Here is a 26,160-nt window from a genome sequence, read left to right on the forward strand (position 1 = left end):
ATGGCTCAATATTAGATCATACAGAGAAAGATAATTGTAATTTTCAAATTAATTATATTTCTTCTTTTTTCTGTAAATATATATTATATACTATAATATATATATTGTATATTATATAATTTATATGTTCTATAATATATATTGTATAATTTCTTCTTTCTCTCTTAACACAGAACTCTATAATCTTCTTAACTATAATTCTAATATTCTTATATATTTTTATTACAATAAAAATAATCTCATTCTTTTTTTCATTAAAATGATGAAAGTATGTACAACAAAATATTAAAAAATAATTTTAGTTTTAATTTTATTATTTAAGACATTTAAGCATGAGTAGCACTTATTATAAGTGTGATTCCAAATGCCTATTATACTATTTTTATTGCACAAAAAACACAAAAATGTTAATTAGAATTATAATCTAGTATATTTAAAATACTGGCATCTACAAATATATAAGATTATATAATTTTATTTGCCTGTATTTGCGTATCATTAATATTTTACAACACAAGAATACTTTTTAAATATGCATTATTATTATTTTACATATTAAATATTGTAACAATTGTATATATTTCTTCAAAAAGCAAAATAAACTACTACAAAAAATTAAAAATAAAAAAGAAACAAAATTTCTTTCTTATAAAATTATAAAAGATTCAGAATATTGTTCTAATTTAATATTAAAGTATAATGTATATTTTTGAGAATCATATAAAAAATTTTAATTTTTTATTATGTACTAACAATTATATTAGATAATATTTGATATTATTAAATAATTTAAAAAAATCAACTCGTTTTTGCATATAAAAACTTTATAATTTTTTATAACGATCGACTTAAAAATAAAGGAGATTTTTTAAATAATTCATCTACTTTTATTTTAAACAATTCACTTTGTATAGGTTCATTTAATTGGCAGAGTGGATTTTTTACTACATATTCCAAATATACCTAAAATGAAAAATATACAATTATGTATATAAATATATTGCTGTATTTCCATTAGAAACAAACATAGGTATAAAATCTTACTTCTCTGTACAATTGTTGTAACAATTCTCTGACATTCTGACTGGCATTATCAGTATTTAAAACAAATTTAAGACCCGATGGTGTTTCAAAATAATGAAGAGTATATTTGCTCGTCTTGTAATATAAAAATCCTTCCTTGGGATCCAATGGTGAGATTTTACTTACAAACGATTTTATAGAAAACAACATTCCATACATCAACTGTGCTTCCTAAATTTTGTAAATAATTTCTTAAATTTTGCAATATTTAACAATATCCCATAATTGATACTTAAAATATAAATGCAACATTATCTTTTACATTTATGTACCTCTATATTATTGTTTAGAAAATGTTAGCTTCAAAATTTATGACTTCTAATAAATAATAATAATGAATAGACTGCTATTTGTCATAACAATTTATTATCACTAAATGTGTCTATAATGTACTAAAAATTATATTTTGCAACTAGAGATATAATTGATTGCATTACCTCTTCTTTCGTTATCCCCGATTTATTTAACCTGTTCCACTCAGCATAGTACAATAACATTCCAGTTTTTGAGAAGATATACAAATTATGAATTGTCATGGCTGTCTTTCTTTTATGCAAAAATTCATCAACAATCGTTTCACTCTTCTCAATCGTTGTTTTGACGTTTCGATGAAAATTTATTTTTCTCCGATTAGTAAAGCATATAGGTTAAACACCTTTAACCTTAAACCATGAAAATGTCTAGTTGTCCAACGTGCCCAGCGTTTTCAACAAACTGTACGTAGTGCACAAAGTGCACTAAAATTCATCAAAATTAATTTGAAAAAAAAAAGAAAAAAAGAATATTCGGCATACATTTATTTTACGATACATTCTACGGTGGGGATAAATATAAATACGACATTCAATATAGTCATACATATGTATATATATGTATTATATATTGTTTACGCGCGATTACATCTGCACCGCATTTATCTCATATGCACGGCAACACTCGAGCAGATAGGCAGCAACGCGACACCCTCGGTACGTTATGCATTAATTTTCGAGAAGCGATTATTAAAAGTATTAATACAGAATTATTCTCTCTAACGAGTGATTAACGGGGTATCATTTCGTCCAGTTTGTACGATCGATCAAATCATTCGTAAGTGTATATCCAGGTGACAATTTTGTTTGAGATGTATTTTGCCCGTGAAGTATATATATAGATTCATCAACGCAAAAATATTGATAGAAAATAGAAATAATATATCAAAAATATTTATTAATAATAATATTCGTAGCATTTACGCGTTTGAAATGTATATTGTGCATCGATATTGTATTTCGTTTGTATATATTTTCGTATTTCGTTTGTTATTAGGTTAGTCTTAAATTAATTTGACGGTGGCGTCCTACATCAATGCGTGAAGTTGCCGACGTTATATCGATAATGATCGAGAGATCGCGAGCGTGCACGGCGAGATGGATCCAGCCCCTAGCCTGAATCGCGACGCACTTGTCGAAGGGTGAGCCAATAATTGATATTTCAATAATTTTTGAGTGTGTAGCACATAAATACGGCGTCGAGCAGGCATATCATTGTTTAATATATGCGCGGTCTCATTATTGTCATTATTCGCGCGGCGACAGTCGAAGGTAGGCGCAATGACATATATGTGTATATTATTTTATTGTCATTCTGTTATTCACGCGACGATAGTCGAGCAAATACTTTTACTACATTAACATCAGCGCGGCGTCGCATTAATTTTCGAGACACGATTTACAATAATATATATATATATCATTTGTCATATAGTGAAATCATATTTTAATAATTTTCAATCGCGTAGCGGTTATGGCGTATGGTGTTTGTGCGATCATCGATGATTTCCGGTAAATCTCTGCTGTTGGCGCGCATGTAAGGTTAATGTTTAGAAATATCGCAAGAGACCGCGAGTATCGAGCTTCGCGCGCTTTTTCCGCGTTATTCTCCCGCCATAACCAAGTGCGCGTCGCTAGTCATTATAAGTTATAATTGTATTAATTGTATTTGAGTGCGATTAGTACGATTAGTGCGATTAGTAATTATAATTAATTGTTTTTACGAGTACGCACACTTAATAATTGTAATGAATTATTTTCGCTAGTGTGTGCTACGAAGAAATAGTAACAGAAAAATAAGAGAGGAGGTCCAGGGCAGCATCAAGTGACGGCGGAGTTTAACATGAGGTAAATAATTTATTAATTATGTAATATATATATATATATATATATGTGTATATAAATATTTGAATGTAACTTATTTGCTTTAACTCTTGTAAAGTTAAATTAATAATCAACATGGATGAGTGAATTACAAAAAAATTAGACTAGATTGATGCATAATTATCAATGTGCTCTTTATAAAATTGATTAGGTTAATCTACATTGTATTATAAAATGTTTTCAAACCTTTTTTCAAACTGAAATATTCATTCTAATTAGTTGCAATCTATTTATTTTGTATTTTTCATTCGCATTAGAAATTCTATGATATTACCGTCTTCTGCAAATTTCTTATCACTATTACCTTTCTTCTTTGAAACACGATAAAATATCTTTTAGCTCATGTTATTTAATACACTTTTGTTACCTTCTCAATATTTTATTAGATATTTTATTTATCATGAAATATCCACTAATATTATATATTATATATTAAGGAATATTATATATTATATATTAGCGGATATTTCATCGTGAATAAAATATCTAGTAAAATATCGGGAAGATAACAAAATTGTATTAAAATAAATATGAACTTTAAAAGATATTTTATCGCGTTTAAAAGAAAAAAAAATAGAATGATAAGAAATTTGCAGAAGACGGTAATATCATAGAATTTCTAATGCGAATTGTATATGTTAGTTTAAAATTTTTTAAATTTTAGTTCGATATTGATCTCTACTCTAATGCAATACCCACAATAGTAATGAAGCATACATTCATTAAAAAATTTCAAAAATTAAAGTAAAAATTTTAGGAAAATTAAAATAAAATTTATTTGTTAGGAAATTAAAACAATTATAATAAAAGTTAAAATTAAAAGTTAGAAAATTAAAATTAATTATAAAAAATATCAAAAATAATATACATGTATAAGATATTTCTTTAATGAATTACAAATTGTATATTTATTAAGACAAAATAAAATATTACTATACATGTTACATACACATGTTACATTTTTTTATAAATTTAACTTGTATATATATTTATTATATGTTATAAATTATATAATATCGAATTTTAATGTGCTATCCAGTTTCTAATTATTTACGATTTTCAAAACATAGGCGTATTCTATTACAATTTCCTAGTTTAAACAATATTCTTTCGTTTTATAAAAAGTTTTAAAATTAGTAGGTTAATTATTTTTTCCTAATTTTTCCTAATTTTTCCTAATTATTTTGTGTAGTATGTGTATGTCCGTAATAAAAATTTCAATTTCACAAACGATCGTTAAAATATCCATGATATAATTCTAATTATAATTCTAATTATGATATATTTTATAATACGAATATAATAAAAAATGGAATTGTTGCACAGCTATATAATAAGAATGCTTTAAGATATTTTACGTATTATAATAATACAATTTTATATTTTATATTCAATGCGTATAATAATTTTCTGAAATATTATCTATTTAAGCGCTGATATAATTTACATTTGATTTGTATGTTACAGATCAACGCAATTGACAAACTGAGAGAGAAAAAGATCTGGGAAATACATTGAACGTCGGCAAAGCAGCCCTCTAGAGTGAGTTTTTATTATTTATTATAATTAGTTGTCCCATTTAAATTAAAATTTATTACTTATATTAGATATTTATTATACTTACATTAAATCAAAATTTATAAAATTATTTAATTATTTTCTTATTATTGTATGCATGAAAAATAAAATCTAATACAATATAATCGTTTGAAAAATTAATTATCTTGTGGGCGCTACTACAATTTTTATTTTATTTATGTGTTACAGATCAACGTAGTCGACGACACCGATAAATTGAGAGGAGGAGGAGGTCTGGGAAAGACATCGGGCGCCGACAGAGCAACCATAGAGTGAGTGTTTATTATTTATTTATTAATTGCAATAAATCAAAATTTATTAATATTGAATTAAATCCAAATTTGTAAAATTATTAATTAATTATATTTGTATTAATTATATTTATATTTTTATATAAAAATATAATTAATTATATTTGTATTAATTATATTTATATTTTTATATAAAAATATAATTAATTATATTTGTATTAATTATATTTATATTTTTATAAAAATTTAATTAATTAATTATATTAATCATATGTATGGAAAATAAAATCTAACAGTAATAATTGTTTAAAAAATTAATTATCTTGGCGCTGCAACAATTTTTATTCTATTTTTATGTTACAGATCAACGTAACTTGCAGTCAACTTTGCAGTTGCGCATCAAGTAGTGAGTGGTAAATTATTATTACCGAGGTAACGGTTATAAAGTGTGAAAATGTAGATTGTGTAAATTGTAGACTGTAGATAGTAGATAGTAGATAGTTCCGTTACCTCAAAACGAATGGATTACAAAATTACAACAAATTAAGATAAATATTTCAATTTAAAAAAAGATAAAGAACATTTTATACATAATAAATTTAACTTAATTCGTTTTATAAAGATGAACACACTAATAATTAATTGTGATTCTTAAATGTGTAATTACAAATTGTTTTATAAATGATTATATAATTATAATTACTTATTGTTACAATATACTTTAATGTAATTTCATACTAATAATATATTGTAATCCATTCATTCATATTGATTGTTAACTTTACACTAGTTAAACAAAGTATTAAAGTAACATGAGTTTAAAAAGAGATATTTTGCAAATATTTTATCTATGGTTAAAAAAGAAACAAAATGAATAATGATAAGAAAGTTGATAGAAAATTTACACAACAATAATATCAAATTTACTCAACAATAATATCTTAGAATTTTTAATACAAATTATACACCTTACTTTATTTTATTATTTTTTACTTTTGAAATTGACCGGTTTTATATTATCGCGTATGATGAAATAATATGATGAAATAAGTACGACAAACCGCGTTAATTGCAAGTCGCGGATTAATGATAGACGATTGCTTATTGCTAGTTTTTGTGACGGCCAACTCATAACAAAAAGCGTACGAACGTTCTTTTATAAAATATTAATTTTCTTAATATCAAAATATTTTTCAATTTTAATTCATTAAAGAAGAGAAAAGCTTCTTCTTCTTTTTTATCGATTATGGCCCCGTCGCATACACGACTCTAGGCCATATGCAAGCATCTGATTGTAAGACGTAGTCGAATGCCGTGCAAAATGTCGCGTGTTTAATGCGGGAGTGTCGTCCAAAGTTTCGCGCGTTTTGGTGCGGGAGTGTCGTTCAAAGTGTCGGGCGTTTTAGTGCGGGAGTGTCGTTTAAAGTTTAACGATTCGCGCGTGTAAATAAAAAAAACTTTGACACTGGACAGTTCTAACCAATCTGAGAGGAGGAACAGGCCTAGGAGGCATCGGGCGCCGGCTGAGCAACCTTGGGGTAAATATTTATTATTTTGTATAATACTTATAGGGTGCTTTTCAACAAGAACACAGTGTGACACAGAGTATCATTCTATCTTCTTTCAATACCAGTGAACAACAAAGATAGAATGATACTCTGTGTCTCACTGTGTCCTTGTTGGAAAGCACCCATTATAAATCGGCTATACATTAATTTGATTCTTAAATTCGAGTGATTTAAACAAAAGAGAATTAGAAAAAAATATTTTTGGTATATAAAAATAAAATTACCTATAAAAGTTTATATTAAACAAAAATAGTCTTTATAAAATTTTTAAAGTTATTTAATTATATATTTGTTGATTATTGTACGCTTTGAATGTAAAATTCAATGAGTACAATAATAATTTTTATAAATATTAATTATTTTGCGCTACTATATAATTTGAATTCTGTTTGTTACAGATAAACGTAGCTTCGTGACATGCAGTCAACTTTGCTGTTGCATCGATTGGTGAGTGAACTATTATTTTTACGAGGTAACGGTTTCGTAAAAATTAGAGTATGTAGATGTAGATTTAGATTCTAGATTGTAGATAGTTCCGTTACCTCAAAATTTGATGGATTACAACAAATTAGAAGATAAATTTCGGTTTAAGAAAAGGAAAGGAGGACAAAAGACATTTTATAATACATATTAACATTTTATAAAATATTTAATTTAATTTATTTTAAGAATTAATTTAAAGAACAGACTAATGACTATTAATAGTATGTATATAATTATCAATTGTGTAAATAACTATATAATTATAATAATTTATTCTAATTTTTTGTAATCCATTCATTCATATTAATCGATTGTATATAGTGTTTCATTAAAGCAAAATTAAATTAAAATATTATGAGCTATAAAGATATTTCGTGGATGTTTTATTGCGATTAAAATATTTGATAATATATATATCGTGTTAACATTCTACGAGATCGATTTTTAGCAGAATATTAATATAGAATATTTAATAGAATATTAATTTATAAGAAGCACATGTCGTTTTTATAAGGTTTTACGTTGTTTTATATCTGTTTATCGAACCTAGTATTCTTGCGGATTTTTCCGAAACTTTAAACAATTCTATGAGTCTCTTTGCAAATTCTAAATAATGTATGTATTTTTATAATTTGCGCATTGCGCAATATTTTTATATGACTTGGCGTGTTTCAATCATAAGACCCTGCGGATAATAGAGAAAATATTAGGAATAAATATTAAATATTAGGAATAAGAATTATTTTAAAATAATTAAATCGAAAAAACTCTGATATAAAAATATAAATTCAAATATAAAGGACTAGCAAGGGCTAATAAACTAGTAAGAGCCCTTTATACCCGAATTTGTATTTTTATATCAGAGTTTTTTGATTTTATTATTTAAAAATAATTCTTATTCCTAATATTTAATATTTATTTTTAATATTTTCTTTATTGTGCGTATGGGCTATGATTGTTTAATTCATAAATGCATTATTGAGGAGTCGTTTCTTTTTTTTAAATAATTACAATGACGATAAGTAACATTAGATTAAGTTATGTTTGAATAAGATTTATAACTTCTTTATATAAAGATTCCAATAGTAATTATACTTGATTTCAATAGTAACCATACCTGATTCGCGAGTCTCATATTCAAAAATGTATAATATACATTTATACATTTTATTAATATACATTTTTCTCTCATTATTTTAATAAGTAAAAAAGAATATAAATAACAAAAATTCTATATGTCGTTCCTTTATTCGCACGCGCACGCAATGCGATAAGATGGGATCTTAAATTTGACTGATGATCAATAACTTCTATTAGGTTGCAATTAAGATATTAAACCCCCTGTAATTGCGGAAAGCAACAATGACACACTGTGAGAAAAATGATGAGAAACATCATTGTAAAATTTACCAATTCATCTATTCGACCGCAATTTTCTTCTACTCGTAGTATCGAAAAATGCATTTTTATTTATTTATTATTTATTTATGTTTTTATCAATTTGGGCGCATATTCTTGCGTTATGAAAGAAAGAATATGATTTAAAATATAGAAAAATTCTAATAGTATATTTCGTATTAGCGTTTCACGTATTTTAAATGTGTCGGTTTAAATATATCGAATAATATCGTTTTAATTAAGGAATTTTACGTATTTTAGAATCGCTTCACATACGTATTTTAACACATTAAATTTTATCACGTTGTATAGTGCATACTTACAATTAGTATTGTATTCGTACGTAGAGAGAGTGAAAGAGAGAGAGGTTGGGGGGGGGGAAGGGAAGAGAAACACTGAGAGAAAGAGATCAACAAATGCTCATATTACATTTGAATGTTTATTCATTATGTGTTGAATGGAGATAGTTATTTCTTAATATCCTTAATGTTTTTGATTAAATTTTCAAATAAAGCACTTTGGTACTGTTTGTGGTTCTAATGTAAAGTTATCAAAAAAAATATTTTATAATTTTTTTAAAATAATTAATATATATGTCGCTATAAATTGTGTCAAATAGAGATAATAAATAAAACAAAAAAAAAAGGAATCGATTTTGAAAACTTTTCAATATCGGAATATCTCACGAGTATATTTTTATCTTTTCTAAATTGCTGAGTTTAAAGTTTAAAGTTTTACAGTAGTGAATTAAAAAGTTGTTTTAAAAGTTAAGCAGTCTAAAAAAAGCCACATAAATAAATTCAACATTTTGTTGATTTTTTAAAACTAACAACTTGACCTGATGAAATAAATTTAGTCTGCTATTATTATTAATGAAATTTATAACAATTCTTAGGATCTTGTAACGTATGTATATATAACGTTAAAAACATTAGCTTTTTACTGCACACGTAATGTGAAAGAAAAAATTAAATTGCATTTAAAAAACATGATATTTCAGTAAAAATTGTCTTCAACGTATAAATATATATTATATCAGCATAAATAAGTTAATTGTTTTAATTTCATTAAAGAAACTTTCAATTATATTAAATTATTTTTATATAATTACTAGAAATAATAAGCAGTGTTAAGTGTAAAAATACTTGGAACTGGATGAAATAAAAATATATAATATATTACACACAAACGAACAATAGAAATAATAATCATAAAATAGCAACATTGAAATCTCTTTTAAACAGCTGCGTAAATTTCTAATGCATTGAGTGGAGATCAATAATGCTAGTATTTATCGATAATAATTAAAACCAGTTATGACTTTTTTATGGGGAGGAGGGCGATTCCCGCAAATCATTCATATAAAATCATATACCTAATAAAATAATTTCAATATGCTGCGTTTGCGTGTAAATCAATGACTATGCTTTTAATTATAAACATAAATATATAATATAATTGAAAATTATAAAACAGTAATCTTACTATAAATTATTATAAATATAAATTATATAATTTCTTTTTTTAATAATTTCTTTATATTATAATAATGTCTTTTTTCTTTATATAATTAGCAGTTAATTAGTTTGAATTTATTTATTTAGATACATTTATACGTTTATTTATATTTATAGTTATTACGAGAGTAAAACAAAAGAAAGAAAATATAGGATTATATTATATAGAACTATAATAATAAAATATAGTAAGAACATATTGTTTCTCTTCTGGAAATTTTTAAAGACATCTCAAAATTTATGAAACAAAATACAAAACACGTTATACGTTTTGACAAAATTTGACACTTATTTTTATTGATAAGCATTATTTCGTATATTGTCGCATATTTAAACGTAATTACGACAAGACATCGCGAGATCCTATATATAAACTCGAATATTTTTTATAATTATTTTAGTTTATAATCATCAACGCAAATCATTAATTAATTCTTGTGATAAACAATTTATAAGATTATTGCGATATCTATTTGTTAAAATAAAACTTTATATATATCTTTTTCTGACAGTAGCTTCTTTATTTTTAGAAAAAATTGTGCTTAGTATAATTCGCCACAATTGAAGAAAATTCAAAAATCGCAAAATTCCTTTTATTCTTTTCTTTTCTTAGAATAATTTTAAACAATTTTCGCGATTATCTATACTTTTTTTTGTTTGTTTGTCCTCTCTAAAATGATTAGCAGCAATATAACACAATTTACATAATTTCATAAATGTATTACAACATAATTTATTTATTATCATTTTATTTTCATGTTTGTAAATTTTTTTTAGCTAAATATAAAAATGTATTAAGATTTTTCAGAGAGCTCAACAGAGCGTAACACAATGGCTCAAGTTTGTCAATTTGTCTTCTGTCCTCCAAAATAAATTTAATCATGAAAAAGTACCAGACAGTAAAAATCCAATTTTTAAAGTTTCTCTGTAGTAGTTTTATTTATTTATCTGCATTTGCGGTACAAATTAAGGTAAATATTGACCAAAGGGGACCCAGCCCCAATCACCTTGACCTTGACATATGTTGTCAAGGTCATAGGCTTGAGTAACCTGCAACAAATTTTACCCCTTTCAACCCCTTTTGTTAATATTTACCTTTTTTTACTTTCTAAAACTAATTAAAACTGGTTTAAAAAACTGGTTTAGAAAACCAATTATGAATGTTGCGTAAGACACATTGGCGTAAGAAACTATTTTATATATATTAAGAAACTTAATTGTATTTTTAAATGAAAAATATAATTGGATATTGTTCTAGCCAATTATTTTGAATATTATTCTAGTTAGTTAATTGCTTTGAATATTTAATAGATATATAGTAATGTGTGTGTATCTGAAAAATAAATTGTCAAAAATTAATACAAGGATTACTAATTAATTTTTTAGGATTAATTTTATTGCATTTCTATTTGAATGTCGTATATGAGAAAAGATTTTTCTTTGTATTTATCCGTACATAAATAAAAACATATTTTACATGAGACTTTTTTCGTGCATGTACATATAATAAAAAGTAGCGGAAATCGTTTTAAGTCTTGAATTTTAATAGTTTTCTTTATTAATTTCGAGAATGAAAAAATTGTAAGATCGAAAATGGATATTTCTTCGATTTTTTACAATAATTTTTTGTTTGTGATAGAGTTTTGCACGCATGCTTAAAAAATTTACAAAAATTTGATTTTAAGATAGGAAAATAGCAACTGTAATATACACACACACAACTATTGCTCACCTCTGTATTCAAGGCCATTAGCAGGATTTCTGGCGAGCCACATGAAAAAAATAATTATTTTTGGATCATTGCATCTCATTTAGAGATGAATGAACTTTTATGAATAGTCAGTGTGCGAAATCCTGTTATAGGATATTGCCCGCAAGATCATCATATACATATGTTCATGGAAATTACAAAGTGAATGTGACGAACAATAAGCAAAAAAAAAATAAGTATGAGAAATAACATGATGTCTAATCTAATGACATTCCGTGAAATCTTCGGCTCTCTCGATGTCTTGTCGTAATTATGTTTAAATATGCGACAACATACGAAATAATGCTTATCAATAAAAACGACAACATACGAAATAATGCTTATCAATAAAAATAAGTGTCAAATTTTGTCAAAACGTATAACGTGTTTTGTATTTTGTTTCATAAATTTTGAGATGTCTTTAAAAATTTCCAAAAGAGAAACAATATGTTCTTACTATATTTTATAGTTCTATATAATATAATCCTATATTTTCTTTCTTTTGTCTCACTGTCGTAATAATTATAAATATAAATAAACGTATAAATGTATCTAAATAAATAAATTCAAACCGTTAATTAATAATGCTAATTATATAAAGAAAATAGACATTATTATAATATAAAAAAATTATTAAAAAGAAATTATATAATTTATATTTATTATAATTTATAGTAAGATTACTGTTTTATAATTTTCAATTATATTATATATTTATGTTGTATATATTTTACTAAAATTTATGCGTTATTAATGTTTCCTCTAATATTACTATCTATATCTTAAAACTATTAAAGTCTTTTAATGACAGATTTATTTGAGTTTATTGATTTAAAGTTTATTTTTCCTTACTTAAAATAAGAGATTATATTATTTATTGCAACTTTCCAATTTTTTTATATTAAATATCTTTGTTAACTAAGATTTAAATTAAAATTTTATTGTGTGTATGTGTGTGTAAAGTAAATTCTGAAATTAATATAACAATGTTTTTGTTTTGTTCTTATTCTGCTTTTATTTTTATCTTATCTGGCTCCTTTGAATTAAATTCAAGCATAATTTTGTGCAATTGCTTATAGCTTATTAAATTTTGCTAAAAAAATTGAAATCTAAATTGGCTAAGAGAACACAGATATCTATGGTCCTACGTTCTGGGAAACAAAAGTCTTACGTAGTTTCTTACATAATTTTGCTTACAAAATCCGAATCTGGCCGCAGAATTACCTTATCACGTCAGGTTTTGTGTATATGTGTGTGTGTGTGTGTGTGTGTTTGTGTCCTTAACCTTGTGACACACACACAGACACCACAAGAAGGATTACAGAAATTGAAAATGTAGTCTATTAGCCTAAAGTGCTTTGCTATAATGTATTATAAATTCTCTAAATTCTCGAAATGGAATATCTCAGCAAAAAAATTGTACGATTAAAAATCAAAATTCATTTTCATCTAGAAATAAAAACCAGCACTTTAACAATAAGATGCCATTGGGGTATTTTTAAGAAAAAAATTACTTTGTTATTAATAATAAGATGAATATGGTCAAAATCGCTGTTTTTTTGTTATTTTAATCCATTTATCTCGGACCTGATGTGAGTAGAGTAATTTTGCAGTCAGATTCGAATTCTGCGAGCAAAATTATAGGATTATGAAGCAACTTTTGTTTTTCAGAACGCACAAAAAAGTTAAAATTTGCAGGCCTGTGGAATTATTAAGAGTATATTTGATTTTAAAAGATTTTATATATTTCTGAAATCGAAGGAATATCGAGCTATACAACATTTTTAAAAACTTTTTACAATAATTTATTGCAAAGCTAGACATATTTAATATAATAAGATATTATAAACTTTGGCATAAATTATATGTATATTTAATTCAGCCATTAAGCAATAAATCGTTACTAATAAATTAAAATGTGAAAAATAAATTAAGTTATTTTCGAATCTGATATTATCTGAATTTATCATTGTGACTTTGTACACGTGCGTGTTACTCTTACACGTGTTTACTCTTACAGATAAATAATAATTTCTAAATCTAATTCTGTTGCTTTTAACTTACTCAACCATTAATTTTCTATAAGTATTCTGTCGATAAGGAAAGATAGGTAATCAATAAGTTTTCTTGTACAAAATACAATTGATAGTTTAATACTGTATGATACGGACAAGTTTAATTGTAATAAAGTATTTCTTATTATAATATGACAAGAAACACGAGAAATGTGATTATATATATAAATATATCCAGACAACTAATTGTAAGTCTGCTGAGAACGGATTTTGCAAAGTATCTGTTACAAATTTAATCACAGAATGGGGCTACAGATTTTTTAAATTTAGCATTGACAAAATGTTGGCAGGAGCAAAGTTTAAAAGAAAAAACAAGTTTTAATATAAAGTTTTAATATAAAGTTTTAATATAAAAGTTTTAATATAAAGTGATAAATTGATGATAGAAATCAAGCAGACCTTGACATATAGGCTGCATTCGCTTTGATGCTTTAATGCTATAAACATTTTCTGTCTTTGTTGCACATATCAATGCAGATAGAAGATGCTTATAGCGCTGAAAGCTTCAAAGCAAACATAGCCATAGTTTGATACAAATTAGAATCTGCGTTTGAGATCTAGAATCTTGATTCGAGAGTTCGCACGGTTTTTTCTGCCAATCTCAGCAGGTTCTGCTAACAGAATATAAGTTTAACATAAATTTAACATAATTGTTTAACATAATTGGTGCCAGTCTGCTGTAATTTTTGCTCAAATCTGTTGAAAAAATATTTTTCTTATTACTACTAGGATAATAAAATATTAAAGCTTAGCTAGGAATCTTTTCACATAAAGCGCGAAGGACACCTATCTCAATTAGCGGGATAATATCGCGCATTGTGAAAAGAAATTACATAAGATTAACTAAGGTAATGTAGTATAATAAAAATATATAATCACACCTATTATAAAGGACTCTGAGAAATAATTTTAATTAGTGTAATCACACAATAATTCTAAGAATTCCAATTGTATTATATACAATTTGATTGTATTATATTGTGATTTCCGCAATATAGAGGTGGTACTTATCGTTAAAGAAACCATTTATTTTAGATAATTACGATACAAACATGATACTTATATTTATTATCAAACAAAAAATATCATTTGTAAGGTTTATTTTTAGACGACAGGAAGTAAATTTTGCTTAATGGTCACCGCTTATTTAACTTCACTTCTAAAAAAAACTAATTATTGAGGTTTTAGAGTGTGTATAGTTCAAATAATGAGGCAGAATCAGTACTCAACATCTGACATTTTCTCAATGGATGTTATTAAATGATGTCAGATTTATTTTACTGCTGTATCACATTATCATTACGTAACTAAAACAGTGGTCATTATATTATATCTTTTACTTTATTAATGACTTGTTCATTTATGTTTCTTTCAAATAAAATTTATATAATGCTCCGTTTTGTGCTTTATATTAATGCGCAAAAAATATAGTATTCTTAGAAAAAAAATAGTCGTCTATATATGTATATGACATAACAGTCAATACATCAAATGAAAAACAGAATCAGAATATTAAATTAAATTTGGATTCAATTATACAGTTTAACAAAAAACAATTTTAGTTTTTTATTACAAGAAAAAAAAATTATTTCTTGTAGGATATTTTTATTTTATATATATTATTATATATATTATATATATTATATATATATATATATATATATATATATATATATATATGATTCCGGTCGCTAAACTTTATATCATGCTATAATTGTGAATAAGATGAATTTAAATATGAATTTAAATAAAGTTATGAAAAAGGCTATTTTAACGTTACTTTATTATTTATTATGTACAACTCCCCAGTGTCCTCCCCCCACTTTGTGATGCGCACGAAAAAAACATTGAAGAGAGAGTATATGTATATATACATATATGTATATCTGTGTGTTGCGTCATTGTGTGTGTGTGTATCTCAACCTATAAAAACTCAAGACACATCTCAGGAATATCCAGTAATTACTTGATCGCAAAGTCTTCGTCTTCATCACGTGGAAAAAACAAAAATCGAATATGAAGGCGATTGTTATTGTATTTGCTATTACCATTGTTGCTGTTCTGGTAAGATTGTTTTTTATTAATAATAATAAACAAATATATATATATATATAAATATATATATATATACGTATATATTTATATGTATATGTGTGTGTGTATATAAGGTATTCCAGGTATTACCGTATCACCTGCTATAATGACATTTTATGGTTATTTGAAGACGATTTTTTCTCAATAAAAATGTTAAAGCATCAATAATTTCTAAATCATAAGCGATTAAAAAAAAGGGCTTTTTGCAAACTAAACTTTGTGAAGTTAAAAAATGAACAAAACTACATTCTTCAAATAATTTTAGGTGGTTATTTTAACAAAATTTCAATAGATTTAATTACAAAAATATATGATGGTAAAAATTGAAAACTTGCAAAAAATGATGGTCTCCCTCGATATTTTCGTTGAGGAAAAATCGTCTCCAAATAATGTCATGAATCTGTCATTAGCGGTCATTAGCAGGTGATGTAGTTATTTTAGTACATTTTAAATTAAATAAGCCTTTTTACTTATTTTATTTATTTATATAATATTATTTATTTTATTTTATTTTATTTATATAATATACTTAAAATTATTTCTTCAAATATTATTGCAAATTGTTGTAAACGAACGGTTCGCAAGAGTAATCAGTAATCCATTTGTTTTGATATGCTGCATCGATAATTCACTCTTTTATGTTATCTGGAGTCATAAGTGTAGCTTGTGATAAACAATTTTTGTACACAATTATTTTTGCATATTCCTACAAAAATAATCTAACTGTTAACTCTATTGAGGATCAATTTATATTGGCTCATATCCAATATACATCCAACTCGATGTAAAAATTTATAATTTAGATTATAATGTTTCTGTGTAATTAATGAATAATGTAATGGAGTATCATTATATTGGAAACATATATGTTATATATACATATTAAAAAATTATATTTTTTGTGTAAGAAGAATTAGTAGCTTGTTTCGAAGAAATGTTATGTATATTTGTGTATTTAATGGATCATCAAAAGAATATGGACCAATAATCTTATTGTTTATAGAATTCTGCATCAGATATTAAAATTCTAAACTATTTAATAATTTACTTGTTTTATCTAGTGTGATTCTTTTTAGAACAGTATAGAGAGTATATATATATATATATATATATATATATATATATTCTTTATAAACATATTATATACTTAAATACACATTGAACGAATCAAGGAATCTTGATTCTGCAGTTGCATATTTTAAGCATTTATTATAAAACTGAAAATAAATATAATGTTGGCTTAATTTCGTTTTAATTTCTCAAAGATTGCTTCCTACATGTAAGTAAATATGTATGCTTTTCAACAAAGTTATACATAATAAATCAATTTTTAAAAGTTACGATAGCGTCACTTTTAAAAATCTTTAATAGTATACATAATATTGTTCTAAAAGGAATCACACTAGATAAAACAAGTAAATTATTAAATAGTTTAGAATTTTAATATCTGATGCAGAATTCTATAAACAATAAGATTATAAGATTATTGGTCCATATTTTTTTTATGATCCATTAAATACACAAATATACATAACATTTCTTCGAAACAAGCTACTAATTCTTCCTACAAAAAATATAATTTTTTAATATGTATATATATAACATGTTTCCAATATAATGATATTCCATTACATTATTCATTAATTACACAGAAACATTATAATCTAAATTATAAATTTTTACATCGAGTTGGACGTATATTGGATATGAGCCAATATAAATTGATCCTCAATAGAGTTAACAGTTAGATTATTTTTGTAGGAATATGCAAAAATAGTTGAGTACAAAAATTGTTTATCACAAGCTACACTTATGACTCCAGATTATATAAAAATGAATTATCGATGCAGCATATCAAAACAAATAGATTACTGATTACTCTTGCAAACCGTTCGTTTATAACAATTTGCAATAATATTTAAAGAGATAAAAATTTTAAGTATATTATACATATAAATAAAATAAAATAAATAATATTATATAAATAAATAAAATAAGTAAAGAGGCTTATTTAATTTAAAATGTACTAAAATAACCACATCATCTGCTAATGATCCCTAATGACAGATTTATGACATTATTTGGAGAAGATTTTTCCTCAATGAAAATATCGAGGGAGATCATAATTTTTTGCAAGTTTTCAATTTTTATCATCATATATTTTTGTAATTAATATTAATATATATGTATATATATACAGGGCGTCTTTAAACTTAGTGCCAAAATTGATGCAGCAGCTTTAGCACATAAAAACAAATTGAAAATGTTAATAAACATATGTCCTAATCCGCACGGTTTCGAAAGTTATAAAGTATTAAAGTTGCTTTCGTAAGACAATATAAAATGAAATAAATATTATTTAATGTTCTTTATTCTGTTTAAATCTTTACAAAAGATGCTCAAAAATTCCTCTGTCGACTTCGATACACTTTCTAGCACGAATTAATAAATTATTTCGTGCTTTTTGAAAAATGTCATTTATGAAACGCCAAACATTTTTCAAAAAGCTTGAAATAATTTATTAATTCGTGTTAAAAAGTATATCGAACTCGACAGAGGAATTTTTGAGCATTTTTTGTAAAGATTTAAACTTTAAACAGAATAAAGAACATTTAAATAACATTTATTTCAATTAATATTTACGAAAGCAACTTTAATACTCTATAACTTCGAAATTAATTTTGATTCGAATATATGTTTATTAACATTTTCGACTTGTTTTCATATGCTAAAGCTGCTATATCAGTTTTGGCACTGAGTTCAGAGAGACTCTGTATATGTATATTGTATACAATACAGGGCGAGGAAAAAGTATGGAAATCCTGAAAAATCTTGAAAAATATAAATATACATATATATAAAATATATATATTGTATTATATATATATATATATATATATATTTTATGCTTATTTAATTTTAGGGTGGACTATTTAATATATATATATATATATATATATATATATATTTAATATGCTTATTTGTAATGCTTATTTAATTTTAGGGTGCACTCACAGACGACCAGAAAGAAAAACTGAAGCAATACAAAGAATCTTGTATCAATGAATCAGGCGTTGATCCAGGTAAGCAAAGAATAATATAAGAAAATAATTAAAATAAGCACACAACACACACATATTATATATGTATATATACATATACACACATAGTTACATGTACCATAGATGTAATAAATCTGTATGAAATGTATAATGAATATATAATGTATGTATATGTATAATAAATCTATAAAATAAATCTATTCAGCTGTTGTAGAAAATGCAAAAAAAGGGGAAATAGCTGAAAATGACGAAAAATTATCCTGCTTTCTTACTTGCTTGTTAAAGAAAATCGGAATTGTAAGTGCAAAAGCGAGTTTTGTCATGTCGAAGTGCATTAATTAATAGATAAGTATTGAATTTATTTTTACATATGTTTTAGATAACTGCGAATGGAGACATTGACTGGGAAGTAGCTCGTGCAAAAGTACCGCCTGGTGTATCACAAGAACAAATCGATGGCATATACAATAATTGCCAAAATGTTGGTAAGTACAATACTGATCTGGAAAAAAAATTGATTTTTATTTGCAAAATTAATGTTCTGTGCAATCTTACGATATTATGAGCACTTTTTCTAAATGGAAATAGAATAAAATAAAAATTATTTCAGCTGGAACTGGTTGCGAAAAAGGACGCAATTTGATTAAATGTTTCAAGGAAAACAAGGGTGTTTCTGTTTTAACATAAACGACGAGGCCAAACGTTGTACGATTTAATCGGATCTAATTAAATTTATCTTCTACCTTAGATGATATTAAAATATTATTTTACATTTATGCATTAGTGTAGAATTATGTTAAGGAAATAAATAGACGTTCTGCTTTAGCTTAAAAATAAGTACTTATTTCTTAGTTTTTCAGACCTTTCCGCAAACATAGATTTTTAATTTATACGGGATGAATATCGAGTCAAGCAATGATCTCGAGTTATTTAATGAAAAATCCAAAATTTCACAATTTATATTTATATAAGAAAAATACGTTAAATCCAAAAACGTAGATCTACTTGATTATGTATTGAAATTTGATTGTATTTATGAATAAGAAGAGTTAAAATCAGAAGGAAATAATCATTGATCTTAAAATTTACTTAATACGTAACATTTATGATTGCCAGGTATGGAATTCGTCAGTTTTCAACGATCTTTGAATCTTGGAAAAGAGAAAAGATAACGTTATATATAATACATATATTAACAATTCATGTAATTATAACTCCAAAGAGTAAAGTAGAGATATTACAAAAATAAATAAGATATATGATATATTTTTTTCAATTTGAATTTTAGTGATTGCATATCATTTTCTCATTAAGCTTCGAGTAAACACTTTAAAATATAGTTAAAATTAATAAAACTTTTTAAACTATTTTTTAATTTAACTTGCCACAGGCCTTAATCTTTAAATAGCAATGTATTTATTTTACAATATATGTATAATTATAAAAATTATATGTTTTAATATTTTTTCTGAAAAGAATTTGATTTATATCAATTATAGAATATATTTACAAATATAAAGCAAATACAAATACAGTGATAAGAAATGTGATTGTACTTGATATCTCTTATTAATATTTGTCATGATTCGAGGAATAACGCGATAATAATATATGTCACTATACCTGCTTGCTCGGAAGTCGCCGCGCGAATGACAAGTGGATCGTATATGTAAACATTCCATCTTATGCCACAAAAAGAAAATTCGAATAATAATTCTATGTGCCATATTATTTTTGCAAAAGTAATCGCGGCAAGTACTAGAAAACTAATTTTATAAAAGATATATGTAATGATTACTTTGTGTATTATATAATGCGGGAATTTTATTCTAATTTTTCATAGTCGTGTTTATCGATGTAACTTTACATTAAAATAAAATATCATGAAATTTAATAAATATTTTGTTGCAAAAGAAAAAAATTTATATAAATTATATATATACATATATATATCAAAGTTAATAAATTATATATGTATATAAATATTTGATATTCTAAAGAAATTTTTAATGTATTATGTTTAAAAAAAGTTTAGATAACGTAATAACGATATAAAAAACTTGTTTTACATTTAAAAATCCATTATAATACAAACTTTATATAATATTAATATATTAATAATTAAAACTAATATAGTAATGATTAGAATTTTAACAAAGAATATTATGCACTTTATGCATTTTATTATATTCTGCGGCTATATAAATAAAAATATAGTATTAAATTTTTAGAAAATTCCCAATGCAAAATAAGGATAATAATAATTTTAGGTGTGTAAATTTAAATGTTTACATTTTGTGAAGCAGATTATTTGCAATAATGATATTTCATTAACAAATTATCGGCGATATTAAAATTTAAAAGAATCGTTGAGATTCAAAATAAAGCAACGTAGAGATTATAAATTATCGTTTTCATTATTTCTCGGTTACAGCGTCCAAAAACATCTAGCAAAGATTTAGCAACATCACGTTACACGAATCGCGTAACTCTGAAAACGATTCTGCTCTGTATCAACTCATACTTTTGAAATTTCGACAATAATTTATGGCACTATAAATAATATATATGTATACGTTATACGAATTTATGAAATTTTGAAGCTATTTGTTTGACTCCGTACTTGTTCAATCGAGACATAAAGAAGAGATATCTCTATCTAAACTTAGGGCTTGAAATTCTAACAATAACTCACATCCCTTAAAAGAATAAAGTCGATCGAGTTAAATGACGCAATTCAATTAATTAATATTGCGAGTTATGCTCTTTAAATTCTTACAGAAGAAAATGAACTTTTATTCTGATACAAATCTGATATTGTAGTCGCATATTGCGATGGCTAAATTTTTCTAAATTCATTGATATGACAACGCTATTAAATTAGAAAACAAATCAAAATTGTTTTTAGATTTGATATTAATTAGCAAATAGTCCAAATTGACACATTATCCTACATTATATACTAAATTAACTAAATTAACTAGAAATGGGGTTTAAGAGCCAGGCGCGATATTAATTACATGTTCGTGCAAAAAAAATTAATCAATTTAAAACGTGTATAATGTGAAAAAATGCAAATAAATCTATTAAATTATAGCTATATAATTTCACATTGCATTCACATATACTATTCGGTTGCAAATGATGTATATAAATTTAAAATTATTTAATGTCTTGCACGTAATCCGGATTTTTGTAAGCAATAAGCAAATTGTGATCAATCTCACACAAGCATTCTCGAAAAATGTATGTATATTATTTATAAATATATAAATTCTAGATACATAGTAATACATAGTAATAAAATCTCAAAAACTTAAATACTCTTCATTCGTAGTATAATATAACCTTTCAATAAACTTAAAAATATAAGGGAATATTAGAATTTATAATTTATCTTTCATTTAATAATCTTTAATCATTTAATTATCTTTCATCTAATATATATCCTCTACCCTTTAGCGCTAATTATTTCCTCTGGTTCATACACGGTTCCAAAAAATAATGCGAGTTTAGTTGGTTTATGTTCAATTGCGAACATGAATGGACGATCTACGACAAACTTTACTGGTGAGATGTATCTTCTTTTCAATTTCGTTTCAGCAACTGCAATCAATAATTTTCTATTGTAATGCTTACAATATCAGCATAGAGTTTTCTATTATTCACTGATAGAAAAATTACCTGTTACATTAGCATTATTTTTCAAAGAACCTTGTTCCTGAACATCTATATAAATGTATTGTAACACAGCGCCCACTGTTAGAGGTAATTTTGAGATACGTGTAAAATTTATATTTTGCAACATCATCGTTTCCAAGTTAATCTACAAGCAAGAATTTTAATTTCTAGAATTTAAATGAATTTTTCTTTATTGTATAAATTTATTAAATATAAAATATATTTCACAAATAACCTACCCTCTGTAAAAAATATTTTAAATCAAAAATAGATCTAAATCTAAACTTAGGTAAATATAATTCGAAATCGTCAGAAAATCGGCGTTCATTTATCAATGTTTCCCAATTAAATTTGTTTATTACATCCTGCAGTTTTACGTCTTCATACGGCAATAATATTATCATTACAATATCCTCATTCTGTAATATTATGTTTATATTCAATTTTATTCTTAAAATTTTTTTTATAAATAATAATCACTTACCAAGTAGGGTATTTCAATAAATTTTGTATTCAAAGCTGGAATTTCACCATAAAAATATGTCGCATTTATAGACATTGTTGCGACATTGTATGATATTGTTTCCGAAACATGAAAGATACGTGGCTTTGTATTCTCTTCTTTAAACATTTTTAGCCATCTACATTTAAAGTAAATAGGATTCACCAACAGAATTTCTGTATCTGTGTACGTAGACAAAGAGTCTATTCACAAAAAGTTAATTATTAAATTTTATTATTAAAAATGTTTCATAAAAGCTATAATTTTTTATATTTAAATGTTAATTATTTATGAGATATGTGAGCATACATGGAAAATTTATGTAGGCCTCCTCCATTTTTAAAGTTGTACGAACAAATAAATCAATAATTTCAGCAACATGCTTGTTTTTGAAATCTATTTTTGAAATCGAAGATTTAAAAGTATTCATGCATATTGATAGAAAATCTCCCTCTAGATCAACTTTCTTTTGAACATATACTGCATTTCCTAAATACAATGTGACATTTTTCATATCCTAAAACACATTTAAATGTGTTATTTTGCAGAAAAATTATATATCATAGTATTATTGTTTTTTATCTTACATTTAACCAAGTAATCAGAGTTTCATAATCATCATTCAAAGATTCAGTATTACAGCCAAAAACAGATCTTAGCTCATTCAGTGGGGATCCTTCAGCGCCATTAGAAAGTAAGGATAATATCATATATAAGCTCGAAGGAGAAACTATTACATTTTTCAAATATGCTGGGAAATTCTGTACCAAAATATATAAATGACAAATTAGAAAACTCAAAGCTATAAGAATTGAAAATAAGAATATAATGATTACATACCATGTACAATTTTGTAAAATTATGGCATGCCATAGAACTAAAAGTACTTGCATTATTGCTTGATGACATTGTTAATGTATGAAAAATAGTGCTAGAAATGATTATCATATACAACGCTGCAATGAATACATTTAATTACAAAATTAGGAAGCTACTATGATTATTCAGATAATACCAATAATTTATACACAGTAAAGCACAACAAATATAACATACATACATAATACATTAATATTACCTGTCTTCTTAAACATTGTGGCAACTGTGATTTTATGAGTATCTATGTGTAAAAATAAGTATAATTTAAATAAACTTAAGGAAGAATTATTAAACTTGATATATGTATATATATTGTAGCTTTCTATAATGCTTTCTATATTTTTGATTAAATATTAATGATTAATCATATTTTAAATGACTAGCTACAATACTTCGAAGAAGCATCTAACAATCCAAAAATTCAAAATTAGTCTATTATTTGGTTAAATTTTGAAGATTCTCTCCATTTATAAATTAGGCTTTTATAGATTAGACTAAGTTAAATGCTACTTGTGTCAGCTGTTGAAAAAAAAGAAACAAAACTGTCAAAAAAAGTATGCAGAAAAAATATATAATGTTTGTACAAAATGAGTCTCACGTGGTTTTTAGAGATGTCTCGAATTTATTTCAATTTTTGAACTGTGTCTGGAAATATTTTCGTATAATATTTCCAGGACTTCTTTATTCTTGCGATATTTTGAAATACACTTCACTCTACCGATGACGGCTCACTACTATTTCGTATGTGTTTGCCTGTATCTAGCATATAACAGTATTAGCGGTCACATAGGAGATCGAACTGGTAAAGAAAGTGTTGATAAACATTTTTTAATGTTCTCTTATTTGTGTTTTTGTAATCAAAAGTTTTTCGATAGCAGTATGTTTACAGAAAATGAATATTTATTTTCGTGCAAAGTTATATATATATAAATATTTTTACAATGATGAAGAAAATACAAAAAAAGCATTTAACAACAAACTCTATATGTAAGATATATTATTACAATATTTAAGATATCTTTGTTATAATCCCGTAAGCATCAAGAAATTATTAACATGTAATGTTGTTATAATAATGAAGAATTTTATTACATTTTAATAATAACATGTTTCTTCAAATATGTACTTTTAATATTGTATAACGTCATATGTATATAGTTAATAAAACTTTAATGAGTTATATCTAAAGATTTCGATAATGTTGAAATTGTCTATAGTCTATATTATGACGTATAATATATGTTTCAAATAATTATTATGTACGCACACGCAATTATAAAAATATTTAACTTGTGGTCATCTCTAACACGCAGCATAAAATGCGACATATTATAGATGTAACATATACATATATTTATACATAACACAATGTTAAAAATTTACTTTTCATGAATGATATGATTTCGGAAAGTAACATCATACATATGAATGCATTTGGTATGAAATTAATATTGATTGCTTTCTATTTTAATACAAAAATTTTAACATTTACAAAAATAACAGAGAATGAAGATATATTAAAAAATAATAAGATTTTTAAAAATCCAGATTTAATTACAAAATACATAAAATGTCACAAAATTTTTGTGTAAAATATATTTTATATTTCGCATAACTTCCATGATATTCAATCGAAATTAAGTGTATGAATAATGAACTTCCAATTATTTCCAATTAATATGTAACAGATAAGTATACCACATGAGTAGTATATACATGCAGTTTTTTGCACATTATTTTTAAATTTCTGATTAATACAAGTAATAGAAATTCACATACTACAATATCACATATTAATACAATTTAATTCTTAATATATATTCCGCGATATTACGAGAAATTTAAAGTGGTTGAAGAAGTCTTTTCTGTAAATAAAATCGAGATTACGTGCAGAATGGAAAATTTAAATTGGTTCCATCTCCTGTGTTATTTTTAATTTCTAAAAAAATATAAACATTAATGGCACAATTGATATAATGTATGATAACTGATTCGTGTAGAAACCGGTTTTTAAATAATATTTCCTTATTCGCTGTCATTTTTA

At 24.8% G+C, this 26,160-nt stretch overlaps 3 protein-coding genes, 1 long non-coding RNA gene and 1 pseudogene across 5 annotated transcripts in view; 3 read left to right on the top strand and 2 right to left on the bottom strand.

Moving 5' to 3' along the window:
- Positions 1–808: 808 nt before the first annotated feature.
- On the bottom strand, positions 809–1,746 carry Bet5 (blocked early in transport 5). Its single transcript, XM_083058769.1, has 3 exons — positions 1,521–1,746; positions 1,045–1,254; positions 809–963 (listed from the first exon to the last, which is right to left on the bottom strand). The coding sequence occupies exons 1-3, from the start codon at positions 1,617–1,619 to the stop codon at positions 835–837; spliced, it is 438 nt and encodes a 145-aa protein (XP_082914895.1). The 5' UTR covers positions 1,620–1,746; the 3' UTR covers positions 809–834.
- Positions 1,747–2,013: 267 nt separating this feature from the next.
- On the top strand, positions 2,014–5,729 carry LOC145932506 (uncharacterized). The gene is made up of 6 exons (XR_014424713.1): positions 2,014–2,051; positions 2,392–2,536; positions 3,161–3,242; positions 4,746–4,820; positions 5,046–5,128; positions 5,471–5,729. It is a non-coding gene; the product is annotated as an uncharacterized LOC145932506 (long non-coding RNA).
- Positions 5,730–6,393: 664 nt separating this feature from the next.
- The window catches only part of Ringer (tubulin polymerization-promoting protein ringmaker), a 47,579-nt gene continuing 27,812 nt past the window's right edge, over positions 6,394–26,160 (top strand). Inside the window, exons 1-2 of the mRNA XM_083031455.1 lie at positions 6,394–6,645; positions 7,074–7,122. The gene's annotated coding sequence lies outside the window, so the exon portion shown is untranslated. The remainder of the gene's footprint in view (positions 6,646–7,073; positions 7,123–26,160) is intronic.
- Positions 15,822–19,891, top strand: LOC145939670 (B2 protein-like). Its single transcript, XM_083044150.1, has 5 exons — positions 15,822–15,962; positions 18,997–19,075; positions 19,260–19,351; positions 19,434–19,539; positions 19,665–19,891. Exons 1-5 carry the CDS (start codon positions 15,915–15,917, stop codon positions 19,739–19,741), a joined length of 402 nt encoding a protein of 133 aa, XP_082900276.1. The 5' UTR covers positions 15,822–15,914; the 3' UTR covers positions 19,742–19,891.
- On the bottom strand, positions 22,488–24,348 carry LOC145939675 (antichymotrypsin-2-like; annotated as a pseudogene). Its single transcript, XR_014425869.1, has 8 exons — positions 24,316–24,348; positions 24,078–24,193; positions 23,825–23,998; positions 23,589–23,754; positions 23,220–23,494; positions 22,975–23,154; positions 22,739–22,880; positions 22,488–22,660 (listed from the first exon to the last, which is right to left on the bottom strand). The product of XR_014425869.1 is annotated as an antichymotrypsin-2-like (transcript).

This window comes from Prenolepis imparis, unplaced genomic scaffold, assembly GCF_030444845.1.
Source record: "Prenolepis imparis isolate NDT839.2.m4 unplaced genomic scaffold, iyPreImpa1.0 SCAF_1, whole genome shotgun sequence".
In the NCBI taxonomy this organism is placed as follows: Eukaryota; Metazoa; Arthropoda; class Insecta; order Hymenoptera; family Formicidae; genus Prenolepis; species Prenolepis imparis.

Excerpts from the sequence above, each read along its gene's own strand:
- LOC145939670 (XM_083044150.1), top strand. The coding sequence starts at position 15,915 with ATGAAGGCGATTGTTATTGTATTTGCTATTACCATTGTTGCTGTTCTG. Across the intron at positions 15,963-18,996 it reads TTACCATTGTTGCTGTTCTG|GGTGCACTCACAGACGACCA; the intron begins GTAAGATTGTTT and ends ATTTAATTTTAG. Across the intron at positions 19,352-19,433 it reads TGTTAAAGAAAATCGGAATT|ATAACTGCGAATGGAGACAT; the intron begins GTAAGTGCAAAA and ends CATATGTTTTAG.
- Bet5 (XM_083058769.1), bottom strand. The coding sequence starts at position 1,619 with ATGACAATTCATAATTTGTATATCTTCTCAAAAACTGGAATGTTATTG. Across the intron at positions 1,255-1,520 it reads CGGGGATAACGAAAGAAGAG|GAAGCACAGTTGATGTATGG; the intron begins GTAATGCAATCA and ends TACAAAATTTAG. Across the intron at positions 964-1,044 it reads TACAACAATTGTACAGAGAA|GTATATTTGGAATATGTAGT; the intron begins GTAAGATTTTAT and ends TTTTCATTTTAG.